The sequence below is a fragment of the Semicossyphus pulcher genome, unplaced genomic scaffold (assembly GCF_022749685.1).
Source record: "Semicossyphus pulcher isolate SPU_LCO1_2020_fin unplaced genomic scaffold, fSemPul1.0.p SCAF_3, whole genome shotgun sequence".
Taxonomy (NCBI): Eukaryota; Metazoa; Chordata; class Actinopteri; order Labriformes; family Labridae; genus Semicossyphus; species Semicossyphus pulcher.
Window position 1 is genome coordinate 7,133,550 of NW_027211704.1, and position 15,665 is coordinate 7,149,214.

Genomic DNA, 15,665 nt, shown 5'->3' on the forward strand with positions numbered 1-15,665 from the left:
GTTTTTACATTTTTCATTTATTGTTCATTGCACGATTTAGAGAACTAAAACTCTATCAATGTAAGCAGCTGTGCAGTGTTGCATTTCCTCCAGTGACCATGTGGGGGCAGCAGGCGTCAATATACCACATACAACTACTGTAACTACTAATGCTTGTACTCAAGGTCTTAACTGTATAGTTCTACCATAAATTATTATTTGCAACACCTGCACTGTCTGCTTAAGAGAAAAAGAAAATCATTGTTGACAAAGCTGGACATTTACATAAACACATTTTCTGACTTCATTTGTTCTGGTCTATTTTTAATTTGAACCAAGAAGTTAAGTTAAGTTAAGTTAATACATTTAAATAAATTCAATGAAGTTACATTTTATAACAGGAACAGTATGAATAAAAAATATCAAATACATTTTTTCTAAAAATGTGATATCTGTTAAGAAAATTTAAAACTTATAACATTGTTAATTGTTGTAGATTTATGGATGCGCAGGCCTAATTCTCTAAAGGGGCCATATCTTCTGAATGGATATTCTCATATTTTCATGGGTTTCTCATTTTGGGGTGTTTATTGTTCACAGTGAAAAGATGAAAACTGCATGATTCTGTGTTTTTACAGAATCACATTTAAAAAGGTTGCCTCTGAAATGGGCCGTAGAACCTTGCCTTCGCTGAAATCGACCAATCATCATTCACCGTCGTTCACCTCAGGCTGCCTTCTTGTACCAGACTGTAGTCAAGTCGTTGTAAAGATTTCAGCTTATCACCCAGATACCTCCTGGCGATTCTGGCTCGTGCATTTAAGGCCGAATAACCGATCCTAGAGCAGACATGTTTTCCACAACTTTGGAGTGACAGTGCAGCGCAGCCACTCCTGTGGGGGAGGGGCTACACAGTCACTTCAAATACTTTCAGCCAATCTTGGCTAAGGGCCTTTGAATGGTAAAACGGCTTGTTCGTTTCAGGAGGAAGGAGAGACATTAAAATATGTATACAATTTTTAAAACAAATCAAACTTTACAAACGTGATTCGAAAACGAGCTAAAATATTTCCCCTTTACACACAAGGGATTCAAGAGTTTCTGTAAGCAGTGCTGAGTCATTCAGTATGTTAAAAAAAATCTTTACTAGTTACATAGAATATATGAGACCAAAGTATACATATTGTAATACTCTTATTCCTAACTCCAATTTAATTTAAGTCAGTGAGAAACAAAGCTTTCAAGCTAATTATTTAAATTCATGCTATTAACCTATCTCACTACAACTACAGATAAAAACCACCAGTTATGCTTTCAGTTCACAAAATCCCCTGTTGTCATTCAGCTTGAAAGAAGGAGCTGCTTTTGCCTACTTCTGTCTGAGGTCAAAGAGCCATAGTACTAAAACTGCAAAGAATGTAGCTGTTAGCTTCAATCTGTCACTGTTATCATTGTTCTGAACATTTTCTGTGCAAGAATGGACGGACAAAGCCATAAGTTACTGTGGAATTATTCAAATGATATTTTAACCAGAAAGATCACCACCATAGATAAATAACACTGATTTCAGTATTATCAGTCTGCCTGCAGAGGGAGGGATGGAGCTGCTGGTGTAGCTGGAGGCAGCTTGACTGAAAAAAAGGCTTAGTGATGAGTGATTGACTCCTGCTGCTGGTGACTAAAAGAAACTGCATTTTACTATATTGTGGATTAAATTATGTGATGGTGATGGAGACACAACCTCGAAAGTGACAGGAAAGATATAATCTAAATGTCTGTGATGGGCGAAGTTACAGTAAGAGATCTCACTCTGACGCAGGGGAAGTGGTGAGTGTTCCTCTGACGGCCTACAATGTAATTTTATTTGTCAGCTCATGTGTAATCTGTGAAAACCCATTTCTGCCATATTGGAAAAAACACAAACTATCAAACTCTGCAACTTCCAGTCAGGTTTATTTTTAAATTTTCTATGACTTAATATAAAGCTAAAGGTGATAGCCTACATAGTTGCCGTCAGGTAATCGTATCAGTTGGTTCTTCATCAGCTAGCTAAAAGTGTGTCCTAATTATATAGTCTTTAGTAGGCTATTGCTTGTTCTTGGGTTGCTTATTATCAACCCTGCCATAAAAATGTTCATGTCCTTATCGAGTTGTTTAAATATACTTAACAAATAAAGGAATAGCTTTAGCTGGCCCTTCACTAGCCGAACCTCTGACAATTACTTCTTCGTCAATAAACAAGTAATTTTGGCGATTGATTTGATAGCTAGTAGACCGGTTAATTTAATTAGTTAGTCCTTTACCAGCTAACAAGTAGTAGGCCTACTTTTACCAAACAAACCTTGATTAGCTAGCTAGTTAGTAAACTCGAATCTTTGTCAGTAGTCTTTCATTAGCTAAAAGAGGCAACTATAGGGATTCATGTGCTAGCTAAAACACTGATGTTTTTTTTAAGATGGACCTTCATCAGCTTGCTGGTTAGAATACCAGTGTCTTATCATTTAGGCTAACCCTTTATCAGCTAGCTAGCTAGAGAACCAGCTTTATCATTTAACCCTTTATCGGCTAGCTAGCTAGAGAACCAACTTTATCATTTAACCCTTTATGAGCTAGCTAGCTAGCTAGAGAACCAGTGTCTTTATCAATTAACTTTATTAGCTAGCGAGTTAACTGGTCCTGTCAGCCAGTAAGTAAATGTACCATTTGTTAGATAGCTAGATTGTGAGTTTGTATCTTTGCCTGTTTGTCCTATCAGCTAGATAGTAAGTAAACAGGCATCGTCATCTAATAAGTAGACTTGACCTTTGTCAACTGGCTAGCTTGTAAACTGGTGAGTCATCAGCTAGCTGGTTAACTGGTATTTTTTATTATTTATCTTTACCAGTTTACTAGTAGGTAACACTTGTGTTAGTAAATTTGCCATCCAGTCAGTTAATTCTTCATTAGCTCAACTAGTATATCAGCTACTCCTTCATCAGCTAGCTGTTTTATCAGTTAGCCGTGTAGTTAACTGCTAGTAAGTTAACTTTGTTTGTTAGCCTCTGCCAGTTAAACAACTGATGATCAAAGGTTCATTGGCTAACTATACACTCTCATTCAACATCAATTTAACATGTCCTGTATATTATTGAAGTTTTCATCTTGTCCAGTATGTTTTCTTTATTTCAGGGATGAAGACAAAACTCATCTTTAATCTGACTTAAACCCCAGATGGAGTCAGCCAAACTGTGTCTTTTGTGTCAAACAGGAAGTGACCAAAATGTTCCCTAAACCAAGTCACCCTCCACACTGATAAAACAACACACACACACACACACACACGCACACAAATACACACACACACACACACACACACGCACACAAACACACAGACACACTCCCCTCTCAGTTATCTGTTTCTCCTCTGCTGTCGCTCTGACACACACACACACACTAACACACACACACGCAGGGGGAGGTAGATAACTCTGTGATTCCACTGCTGAATTTTTAACGCTGTTGTGGAACTTTTTTTTTCCAGGCGGGTTACTGTGGCACCGGGGTACTGTTACAGCGACGGAGGCAGACAGAGAGACAGGGTTCAGTTCAGTTCTGTTGTTTACAGAGGCTGGACAGAAACAGGACCAGACTGTTCATGGAGTGCTCGGTAAGTTACTCTCTATCTTTTTATCTCTTGTAATGTTATTTTATGCTCTATGTTTTTAATCTGTCCATAAAAAAGGTGTGTGTAAAGTTTGTTCTCACACATTTTTATCTTTAACTTGGCAAAAACAAATTCACTTTCATTTTCAGATATTTGAAACAGAAAAACATCAATTTAAGACGTATTCATTTATATAAAGGCACATGCATTCTTGCATATTTAAAACGAGATAGCATGATATATATTCAAGTGATGTATGTAAAAATTGGTTTTCAGATATTTCAAGTGCAATGGAAATGTCTTGTTTTCACATTTCATGATTTTTTAATGGATTTTGTGTTTAATCACTCTTAATTTAAAGCCCAAGATGTAGTTCATGAACTCTTATTAACTAGCTTACTTGCAGTCCTATTGTAAGAAATTTAATGTAAGAATTTTGACCTCTGACCTTTGTGTTTCTGTTGTAAACGATTTAACAGAAATGTAAAATATATATACTAGTAATGAACGGTAATTTAGTTTTTAAGTAAATTCTCTTTTCCTTAAATAAGTGATTTTTTTTTCTTTTTACGAACTGGCCCCCGAAGGTAGCTGGTATGTCTTGCCCTCACATCACTGTCGTTCTTGGCACCTTTACATACTTAAATAATTAATTGCAGGAGGTTTATTTGTGTGTCTGTGCTCTCTTGTGCATGCCAGAGGTCTGCATGGGTCCATTCAACCTGGGACTTTTGTTGTGCGGGCTCACAATCATAATGAATGTAATCAGACCTTTTTTTATTAAATTATATGTAAAATCATTTAAACTGAATCTGGTATTATTAACAATTAAATGAACAGTCACAAAAGGAATGAATGTGGGAACTTTGTTTAAACCAAGAAACAAAAAGTTTATAACAGATAAGTGTGCTGTGCTGTGTCAAAATAAACGTAAAGGGATGTAATCCTTCACAGGAAATGTGCCCCAAATGTAAATAATGGAACGAAAAATTCCTCTGGCTCATTTATCAGCAGTCTCTCCCATCTTTCCACTTTTTCCATTACAAATCTTGAATAACTTTCACCTGCTTTGAAGTGTTTAAATTGTATTTGTATGTTTTTTATTAGTTTACAGTAACTCCCCTGAAAGTATTCCGTGTATGAAGTTGAATACAGCTGGTGCAACAGCCTGCTGGTATCTCTGTCAGTTAGTCCGTCATCAGTTAGCCAGCACTAGAATGGTAAGTGAGCTGAAATGGATTTCTGTCCTTTAGACTAGTGGTTGTCAAACTGTTTAATGTCAAGGCCCCACACACTGACAATTTAATACGATATGTCTCAGGGTTTCCAACTGTTGGGATCTTTGCTTTTAGATATTTTATAACAGAACGTTTATGAAACCCATGACCAAAATAGTCACACTTTCTCTCACTCTGTCACTTATGGTTGGTACACTGGTGAAGGGACCACCTGGAACCCCTTACGGACCCCTTGGGCTCCTTGGACCCAACCTGCTCTTGACCAAAAATCTGGAAAATTGTTAAACACACAAGTAATGTATTTCACTCTGGGTCAATAACCACTTAAAGTAAAATAAAATTAGATATTTGGTTACTTTTAAAAGATGAATACCAGTTTGACACAAGCCACGAGAATGAATAGCTCCTGCAATGTAGTGTATAAGATAAAGAACAGCACATACAGAGCAGCTATACAGACTACATCAGAATGTAAACAATCATGACATACATTTCTTATACTGGTATTTCAGACCTCTCCGATATTTTCTTCCAGGATTAAGATTTTTTTAACTGAAGTATCTGTAGGACCGGAGAGTAGAGAGTCAGATAGGAAAATGAAGTCTTCCCTGTAGTTAAATTGTCACCAACAAACGTTTTCTGTTAGCGTAGAAATCCCATTGAAAGCACTTCATGAAGGTCAGCGCTATTTATGGTCAAATTTGACCCAGAAACTTGGGGGTCACAGCCACTCTAAAATTGGAAAGGTATTCCATTTATTCTGCTTTATTTAAAGTTTGCTGGTGGGATTTTAACTGTTTTTGAGTGGGTGACATGGTGGTGTGGTGGTTAGACAGATCCTGGTATGAATCCCAACTTAGATGTTGAGTTTGCATGTTCTCCCCCGTGCATGCGTGGTTCCCTCCGGTTACTCCGGCTTCCTCCCACAGTCCAAAGACATGCTCGTTAGGTTCATTGGTGACTCTAAATTGCCCGTAGGTGTGAATTTGAGCGTGAAAGGTTGTCCGTCTCTGTGTGTCAGCCCTGTGATTGACAGGGCCTCTCGCCCAATGACAGCTGGGATAGGCTCCAGCCCCCCTGTGACCCTGAACAGGATAAACGGTATAGATAATGGATGGATGGATGTATTTTAAGGGGAAAAGGAAACCACACCTAACCACAAGACAAAAGTGTATAGCTTTTTCTTATCATGGCGTAGCTTTGTGTGTCATCTGTGTTATAGAGATTCTCTGGTATAAATGATGGAGGCTTTGCCTGTAAAACATTGGTGAACTCTGTCTTAGGATATGTGGACAGAAAACACCCTAAACATTGTGATGTTTCAGCCTAACAAAAAGACTGAACAAGGGGGCAGGACTCTTTCTGCAAAAGCAATTTTGGAGCCCATCGGCTCTCGTCTGATGACTTTTTGGGGCTTCGTGTGAAGCCGGTGGTTAGAGATAAAGGACTTCTTCTGGCCAAGACTTCCTTTTCCTTTGTCATTGTTTACAGTCCGACTAGCAACTTGAGAAGCAAGAATGGAGTTAGACTTGAGATACGACATCTAAGAACAGATTGTCAGCAGCACTTGCATGCAGATGTCTGTTTATAGAGACTAATAAAACGATGAACGCAGAAGGGAGCATGAATGTAATGTGGATTACTGCCAAAGTAATGCTCTGTTATGGTTCTGAATGTCAATAAAACACCCTCCAAGAATCTTAAAGTCCTCAGTAAACCAGACTTTATACTCAACCTGAATCCTCCTCTTTCTCCTTTCAGGCTCATCCCGTCCTGATGCCGTTATCGTAGCAACATGACCCTCAACACCCAGAGAGAGAAGCAGCCCCTGAGGCGGCGAGGCAGCACGCCGATCGCTCCGACCCACTTCTACCAGCACCCGTCCTGGACCCGGGACCCTCAGCTCCCCGGCAGCACCAGGCCCGACCCTGATCAGCCCCGTCCCCAGCGTAGCCACCCTCCTCTGGGACAGTCTGCGTCCTACCACCCCGGAGACAAGTCCCTCCACTACCTCGCCGAGTGGAGTTCGGACTCGGACGACGACTCGCAGAGCGACTCCGACTGTGTTTACAGAGTGGTGTTGCTAGGGGACCACGGAGTCGGAAAGACCAGCCTGGCAGGAATCTTTGCTGGGGTCACAGAGAAAGATGAACCACCTGGAGGTCTGATCTGTTAACTGTTAACCCTTAATGTTATAACTTTAAGCATATACCAAGTTATATTCTCTTTTTTGTTCAGTATTTTGGAAACTGTGCCGATACAGGAAAAAATATGACACATTTTTGTACAGTTTTGACGAATCGATCCGACTCTTTACAACGAGAATCATAGCAGAAACCGTTAAGTGTTTTATTGTTATTTTCCAATCGGAGCTCAGTTTCTGTCTGTTGTGACATTATAACCTTGACTGTCCCAACATCATTGATCAGCTCAGTGTCACGTGTTGATTGGCCTGGGGCCATGATTGACAGCATGTATTGATCGATGATAGTCTGACATGGTGTGTGGGGTCAGAGCTTCTCTGCTGTTCGCTTTAAGGTCGACTGAGCTCCATGTTTGGTTACAATCCCTGCTTTCAATGTTTTGTCCTCGTTTCTGTATTCAGAGGCATTTGTCATTTCTTTGAATCTCTTTATAATGATTGATAAAAGAGTAGTTGAGTTGTTTCTCCACGTTGTTCCTCTAGCCTCTAGTGATGAAGATGTCACCATTTTGGTCCAGATGTCTCAAAACTGTCCGATAGATTCCATGAATGTTAGAATGAATTATTTCAATTTATTTTCATTCAAAACTCACACAAATTACAACCGACCATCTGTTCTCACCATGTGGAGTTTGCGATCCCGCTAGCTACCGCTGCAGTAGTTGTTGTGAGGGTGGCGGCTGCACTGGCGATCATAAAGGCGCATGTCCGTGACGAAGCTTTAGCTAGAAATACCGTACCGTAAAATACCGTAGCACAATAAAATGAAATACCTCTCTCTGCATTTTATACTGGTATATTGGTCACACCAGTATGTAGGACACAGCCCACTTTTTAGATTTTTTAAAGTGTGTCTTATACATCGAATTTTACGGTAAATGAAAAACAACCAATTATTTTTATTTTAAAGAAAGATAAATACAAATATTTGTTGGCCAATATTTCATTGGCCGATCATAAAGATGAAGATATAGATAATTGATTTCACTCTGAACCGATGATCATTAAATTTCAATATCAGTACATACAGATATATTATTACAACTCCGCCAGCCGCCATCAGATGAAACTCATCCAATACTTGTGCAAAAATTGCAGACATTTTTATGTGTCTGTTTAGTGCTAATTAGCAAGTGTTAGCATTCTAACATGCTAAACTGGATAACTCTATTTTATACTCGCATTAGCAGTTAGCTCGGTGCACCACTGTTCAGCCTCACAGAGCAACAAGCAAAGTTGTAGCTTCTCAGTCTTGTTTTTTATTGTTTGTTTCAGTGGAAACTTACGAGCGGACACTGACAGTAGACGGAGAGGAAACCACTCTCATCGTGATGGACACCTGGGAGAACGACAAACAGGTAGAGCGTGAGTGTTAATGTTGTCCAGTTGTGGAGTGTTAGATGTTCGTATTGAAGCAGAGGATCATGGGTACCTGATGTGGCTGATTTCAAACCTGTATGGACAGCTATGATGAAGACCTTTGAGGACATTTCCAGATTAAAAGATGTTAAGGTTCTGTTGCTCACACTAAAACCACCACAACTTGTTCATACTAGATATTTTTTATTTATTTTTTAATTAGAGGATAATTAGTATTTCAAAATTAGCTCTGAAAATCTGGAATTAAATACAAATAACAAGTTTCTTTCTCTCTTCATTAAATCCATGACTCTCTACCGTTCAGCATGAGGAGGACGGCTCCTCTCAGGACGATTGTCTGAAGGTTGGGAGTGCGTACGTCATCGTTTACTCCGTCACCGACCGCTCCAGCTTCGATTTGGCCGCGGAGCTCCGTATCACGCTGCGACGAGCTCGCCAGGCTGAAAATCTTCCCATCATCCTCGTGGGCAACAAAAGCGACCTGGTCAGATCAAGAGAAGTTGCTATTGAAGGTAGGTTGGTACATACATACTCAGATTGATAAAAAAACTAATTACACTTTTGCTAATATGGTAATTAAATAAGTACGTGTCTTTTTTTCCCAGAGGGCCGAGCGTGTGCGGTGGTGTTCGACTGTAAGTTCATTGAGACGTCAGCGTCTCTGCAGCACAACGTCTCAGAGCTGTTCGAAGGCGTGGTCCGACAGATCCGCCTCCGTCGGGACGGCAGCGAGGCCATCCAGCGCAGACGCTCCATCTACAAACGCAAAGAGAGCCTTACCCAGAAGGCTCGGCGCTTCCTGGATCGACTTGTAGCTCGTAACAACCAGCGCATGGCGGCCAAAGCGCGGTCAAAGAGCTGCCATGATCTGGCCGTCCTCTGAGGACACGTTAGAGTCTCAGGTCGGACTCTCTTGAATTCATTGACGTGTTTCTGGTTGGGAAATTGTGGACGATGAGGTTAATTGACACTCAGCAACAGGCGACAACTAAAATATTTAGCAGCGAGCAGTCTGCAGACGTTACGATTAGTATGAATGTCACCGTGATCGCTGTGACCAACTCTTTTTCCTGTTTGAACTTTTGGTCTACGAACTTTTGTTGCTTTTTCTCCAGATGCAAAAATACAAAAAAACACTGACTGAAAGGATCATCACTGTACAGTTAAAGGTTGGATGATTGTTTAGTGTGTGTGTGTGCGTGCGTGCGTGCGTGCGTGCGTGCGTGTGAGAATATGTGACGAATATGGACGTCGTGTAGTCTCTCCTGAGGTTTCTACTGTTTTCCACAATGTGCGAAATAAAGTCTTAAATTAACAATCTACCAAAAATTATGTTTTTATAGGTGTTTAATACAGATGAAATATTGATTTCCTTTAGAGTTATCTAACTACTTTTTGTCTTTTTTTGTTGTTTATTTTGTCGTTGTTTTTTAATAACTGAACGCTCAGTAAAAGCGATTGTCGAATCATGGCTAAGTACCCTTCATTAGGCACAGCAGGTCCGTCATACCTTGATTTCAACACGTTAGAGAGGTGGTGATTGGGCTGTATTAAGAGAGATACAAAAGCTGTGTCCCAATTCAGGGGCTGCATCCTTTGAAGGAGGTATTTCAAGGCCGATTGCGCAGCACGTGAAGGGCTGTCCCATTTCAGAGACTCCTTCAGATGCAGCCGACAAATGTGTCATCCTTTTCCCGGGCCGTGAAGGATCCATCAGATGCGTCAGAAATCAAACGAGATGGCGGACTCTCAAGCGGTCAAGGAATACACTTTTAAATGTGAACGTTTTTGGTTTCAATTCAATTGTATAGATAGCAATACAAATGTTAACAAACGAGAGGCAACAGGAGCTGCGTTAAGGGCGGATCAACTGCTGACGCAAACAGGAAATCCTCTGTAGACCAGACCGTCTCATGTCGGTTCGGCCTTAGCGTCTACGCAGGCTACGAATGACTCATCCATCTTAGACTGCGTCCTTCAGAGGATGCAGCCCCTGAATTGAGACACAGCTAAATAGTTTGTGTAACGACAAAGTATCAAAAAGAGATTCAACGATATCTGCTGTAATGTAAGCTGCTAACGTTAGCATGTCTGGCTAACTAGCTTTCTGCATACAGTAGCTACCTAGCATTACTTCTACTGCCAAAAGTTACCACATCTTTTGCTAACTACATTATTTTGTAAGGCTACAGAATACGCCACAAGAAGCCCTGTTAATGATTTATATAGGAGCAGTCTCACATAGCCAGAACTCTAGCGCTGTGCTAGCATGGACAGCGAGGAAAAAATTGATCTGGGACGTTTGTATTTCTCACCAGATTTTCAGTGTGTGAGTTGCTAACTCGGAGATTGTTTTTCTTTTTCTTTCATTTAGTGACGGGAATTTTTAAAACAGCAACTCACATAAAGACAAAGCGAAGGTCAATTTCCTCTAAAAAAGGAGAGTGCTCATCACAGTCTACATCCTGTGAGTCAGGGTGAGGGCTGGTCGATCATTTATTTGTCAGCTAGCTAAGAAAAGCAGCTTTTCCAAACTTCTGTCCTTAGTCAAGGACCCTTTGTATATCACATTACTAAGAGTTTCTGCTGTAGATCTTTTTATTGTAAACTGCACATGTGCAGTTTGAGAGTGGAAAACTCACTGAAACAGTTACGAAGAAGGGAAGGGCTTAGTTAACAGTAAACTGTCCTTTTTTAATCAGTAGTGTTACCTTACAGTCTCCTGTGTTTTTATCAGCTGTTACCTTTCTACTCTTGTGATTTAATGTTGAATCACTATCAGATCTTTTGCTGTGTTATGTTTGTTTTTCAGTTTTAATGTCCTTTGTGCGGGAGCTGCAGGAATGAAACCTCTTTTGTTTCACTTAACATAAACACTCTCTCAGGTCCCAACATCAGCCACGGCCTCCTGGATGTTTACTGTTGCCATGGAGAACACAGTGATTGTTAACCAAAGCTAAGGAAGAGGCTGTTTAATGAACAGTCGTCACGAGGACAAGCTTGCAGACTGACTCTTCTGTTTGGTTGACAAGAAACAGGCCGAGTGTTTGGCTGATGGATGAGACAATGTTATTTACAGGAACGTTTCTGCCCTGAGTTTAACTCTGCAGTTTCATTTGAATTAAATTATAGCCCCTTTCACACGAGCACTGCACTCCTGAACATTTCCCGACATTGTCCGGGTGGGCTGCATGTGAGAACACTAACATTCGAACTTTTCACCCCGACTTTATGCAGACTTTTTCCTGCCAGCCTCCAATTAAAAGGTCTGCAAGAAGTCGGGGTGAGCCGATGTGTGAACGTTCATCGCATTCATCGCGAGGGAGTGGGCGGAGTGATGATGTTTATATCATGTGACCGGTTTGAAACCAGAAGAGCCACCACATAACAGGATTATTAAAAAAATCTGAGGTTGAAGAAGAGGGATCATTTACAAGACGACAGCAGCAAAGATGTCTGCAAAGTGGAGAGAGGAAGAGATTCAGGAGCTTCTGGCTGTGAGGGCCGACGCCAAAATTGCTCGCCTATTGCGAGGGCCAATACGTCACGTCTGACTGGGAAAATCTGCTGCTGTGAGGGACGTGTGTGAAAGGGCACCTGGAAAACTTTTTCTGGAATGGGGCTTAAGAGTGCACAGAGTGGGAGACTGTAATTAGGAACAATGATGCGCTAAGCTAAATGCTAACATCAGCATGCTAACATATTTGCAATGACAATAATTAAAGGGCCAGTTCACTGATTTTCAACCTCAGTCCACACTCTGTGCCTTCGGAGGACGCTATCCGCTTGTCCAACGGGCCCTGGAAAACCAGATGACACGTTTTACGTAGTCTGGCGGAGACCAGGGAGCTTGGTAAACTACTCTTCCTCAATCTAGATCGCCCGCCTCTGATGTCATGTCTCGTTCAAAATCGTCAGGTTTGAAATGTCGACTGCAGACTTGAAGATTTTTTAGACGATCCACCGGTATATTCTCGTCGTATTTTAGATTCTGTACCACTCATTGCCTGCAGCGAAAACGGTAGTTTTTCACTCCAGCGTCTCTCACTAGGCCGCTCCTGTACGAGGGAGGGGCGCAGTGCATGCTGGGTGTTGTAGGAATGTAGAATGGGTGAAACCATGAGCTCTTTGCACAACTTTCTCCACAGCTGTGGACCGAATTTCAAATATTATTGCTTCTATCGATTACAGAGAACACCAGCTTTGACTGGCAGCGGCTTTTTCCAGGGGCGAATTGCTCCTTTAAGCAGGTATAATGTTTAACCTGTTCTCAATTCTTGTTTAAAATGTTTGTATGCTAATATTTGCTTATTAGAAGTTTTGCTAATTAGTAGTCATAAAACTATGTGTCGGACAAATTAAGATTTTGGCCTGATGGTGGCACTAGGGAGCATGAATGTGTGTATAAAGTTTTATGCATAGTCCAGCCAATAGTTGTTGAGATATTTCTCTGCCAAACAAGGGTTAGATCCCCAAAGATCACCAAAGTCATGAGCCAGACACGAAGCTGAGTTTCTGTAAACGACAACAAACTGATTTAAATCACAGCCGCTTAACCGGAAACCACATCTGTCCCAGTTTTACTGATCAAATATCGAATGTGCTTATTGATCCGGCCTTAAGGGTGACACAAACACACACACACACACACACACACACACACACACACACACACACACACACACAACACACACACTGAGGTTGTACAGGGGCTGAGAAGGAGTGTAACACTGATTTGTTGATTTGATGAGGGTAATGGAAAATATGCATGACTCTGCTCAACCCGGATCACACACACACACACACACACACACACACACACACACAGAGTGATGTGTAAACATCCTCTCAGTGGAGGAGGACCAGAGGCTCAGAGCTGTGAGTTCAGCTCCCTCCTGAATAGAAACATCGGAAAATCCCCCTCCGTCCCTCTCGGAGGTGTAAAAGTCGTGGACAAGATTTGATAAGAGCTCATGCCACAGATTTTACAAATAACTTGTGAACTGTTGGTCCCTCTGGTGCTGCTTCTTGGTTTACTTCTGCTTTTTTATTTCCATGAAGATTAAGCACCAGCCTTCGCCTGATGGGCTTATTTGGATGAAAATCAGCTTCAGTTAGCAGCTCTTGGCTGTTGTTGCCTATGACCTAATAACTTAAGCCCCTTTCACACATGCACTCCTGACAATGTCCAGAAAATTTCAAGACAGTCTGCCCCTGAAATTTTCCAGAGTTGTTCTTTCACACGTCCCTCACAAAGCGGGGGATTTCATGAGGCGGGACATGACGTAAAAAGTATGCTGCGGTCCCTGCAACTGACCAATGTCAGCGTCGGCCCTCACAGCCAGAAGCTCCTGAATCTCTTCATCTCTCCAGTCTGCAGACATCTTTGCTTTTGTCTTGTAAACGATCCATTCTTTTTTAACCTCGGATGATTTTAATCATCCTGTTATGTGTCGTTCTTCTGGTTTCACACCGGTCACATGATATAAACGGCATTACCCACCCACTCACTCGCGGTAAGTACTCCAGACTGTTACCTGCTGCATTCACACATCGGCTCACCCCGACTTTTTGCAGACATTTTACTCGAGGCTGGCAGGAAAAAAGTTGTGCATAAAGTCGGGGTGAAAATCCGTTTGCGTTCAGACATACAGCCCACCCGCACTATGTCAGGATATTTTCAGGAGTGCAGAGCATGTGTGAAAGGGGCTTAACAGAGACTAAGCATAATGACCTTTCCACTACAGAAGACTGAGGAAGTTTGTATAATTAGAGTCTGACTGGGCTTTTTTAGGGAATTCATATGTCGATGATAAGATGGAAATTAGCTGCAAAATTGTCAGATAAAATTAAATTTTAATATAACTAAGGGAAATCACAAAATGTCTAAGTTTTTTCTCTGATTCTCTAAGCCAAAACTTTTTGTATTCTTTTGTGGCTCTAATGCGCCATCATACGGACAATTTATCTTTGTTTTCTCCCTTACTCCGGAACAAATAAACATAATTATAGGTGTGAAAGTGACCTTAGTTCAGGGTGAAAACAAAGGACAAAAGCAAAACATTTTTATATATAAATAAAAATACTTTAAAGAGCACAGTGACAAAAGCACACTGAATAAAAACAATGAAACAAATTATCTAAAGCATTAAGGACTGTGTCAGCTCAGCTCAGCGTCCTCAGCGCAAAAAACTCCCTCTGCGTCAGCTGTTTTTATGCGCTCAGCGCTCTCAGGTGAAAATAGTCCAACTTTTGGAACACCGCCGCGTTCGTCTATGTCACTTCTCACTCACCAACCAATCAAAACCTCGATGGGGTGGGACTTCAGATATCAACTTTGTCAACAACAATGGCAGAAGAGAAGCTAATGCTTTCTTTTTTTTCCGAGGGTATAATTTTCCGGGTGTAGAGCTGCTGCTGATGCCAGGACACGATTCCTTTACATTGTTTTTAAACTAATATAAGGCACACAGAGCAATTTAAAACAGACTTAACAATCACTACCGAGGGAAGCAGAAGTGCTGCAATAACACTTACTGTTAGTGGACACAGGCCCTTAATAATGCTATTATCTGCCGACAGCCTCATTACAATGTGTTATAATAAATTTGTCTTTATTACTGTTCATACCAACAGTAGTCTCATGTCTCTACTCCGTGCAAAGGTAAGTTACAGCTCATGTAAAAACACTTCAAGGCAACTTTTCTCTACGAAACATTACGTACTTACTCCTCCTCATTGTGACATTACTGAACTATGAAGACACCTGAAAGCTTCATGTGTCTGTGTCTGAACCCACTGTCACTGAGCTGAACATCATTTTAAAGGACATTTCAAACATTTCAGCTCTTTGAGGTGCGTTTGATTTACAGACACGGAGCAGAGAACAGAGAAAATCAAACACCCCCCTGTGTTTATTTAAACTGTGCAGCTTCCTCTCTGTCTGTCTGTCGGTCTGTGTTAAAGCCTGAGGACTGTAACTCTGCCTCACACACACACACACACACACACATACACACACACACTCACGCAGACACACTGCCAAAAACTGCAGGAATGTAAGCTGAACACTTTGCCAGCAGGTTTGTTTGCGCGTGTGAGACTTTGGCTCCCCCTGGTGGACAGATGCTGTCAGCTAAATGTCTTTATTCCTTTTCTTGTTTGAAATACAACGTTACAACTGTCACAGCACATTTTAGGACATTATTATAATAATACTTAC

General features: G+C 41.1%; 1 protein-coding gene across 1 annotated transcript; it reads left to right on the forward strand.

Annotated features, from left to right (window-relative positions):
* Positions 1-6,655: 6,655 nt before the first annotated feature.
* On the forward strand, positions 6,656-9,326 carry rem1 (RAS (RAD and GEM)-like GTP-binding 1). The gene is made up of 4 exons (XM_069678812.1): positions 6,656-7,022; positions 8,339-8,421; positions 8,754-8,955; positions 9,049-9,326. The coding sequence occupies exons 1-4, from the start codon at positions 6,656-6,658 to the stop codon at positions 9,324-9,326; spliced, it is 930 nt and encodes a 309-aa protein (XP_069534913.1).
* Positions 9,327-15,665: the final 6,339 nt, after the last annotated feature.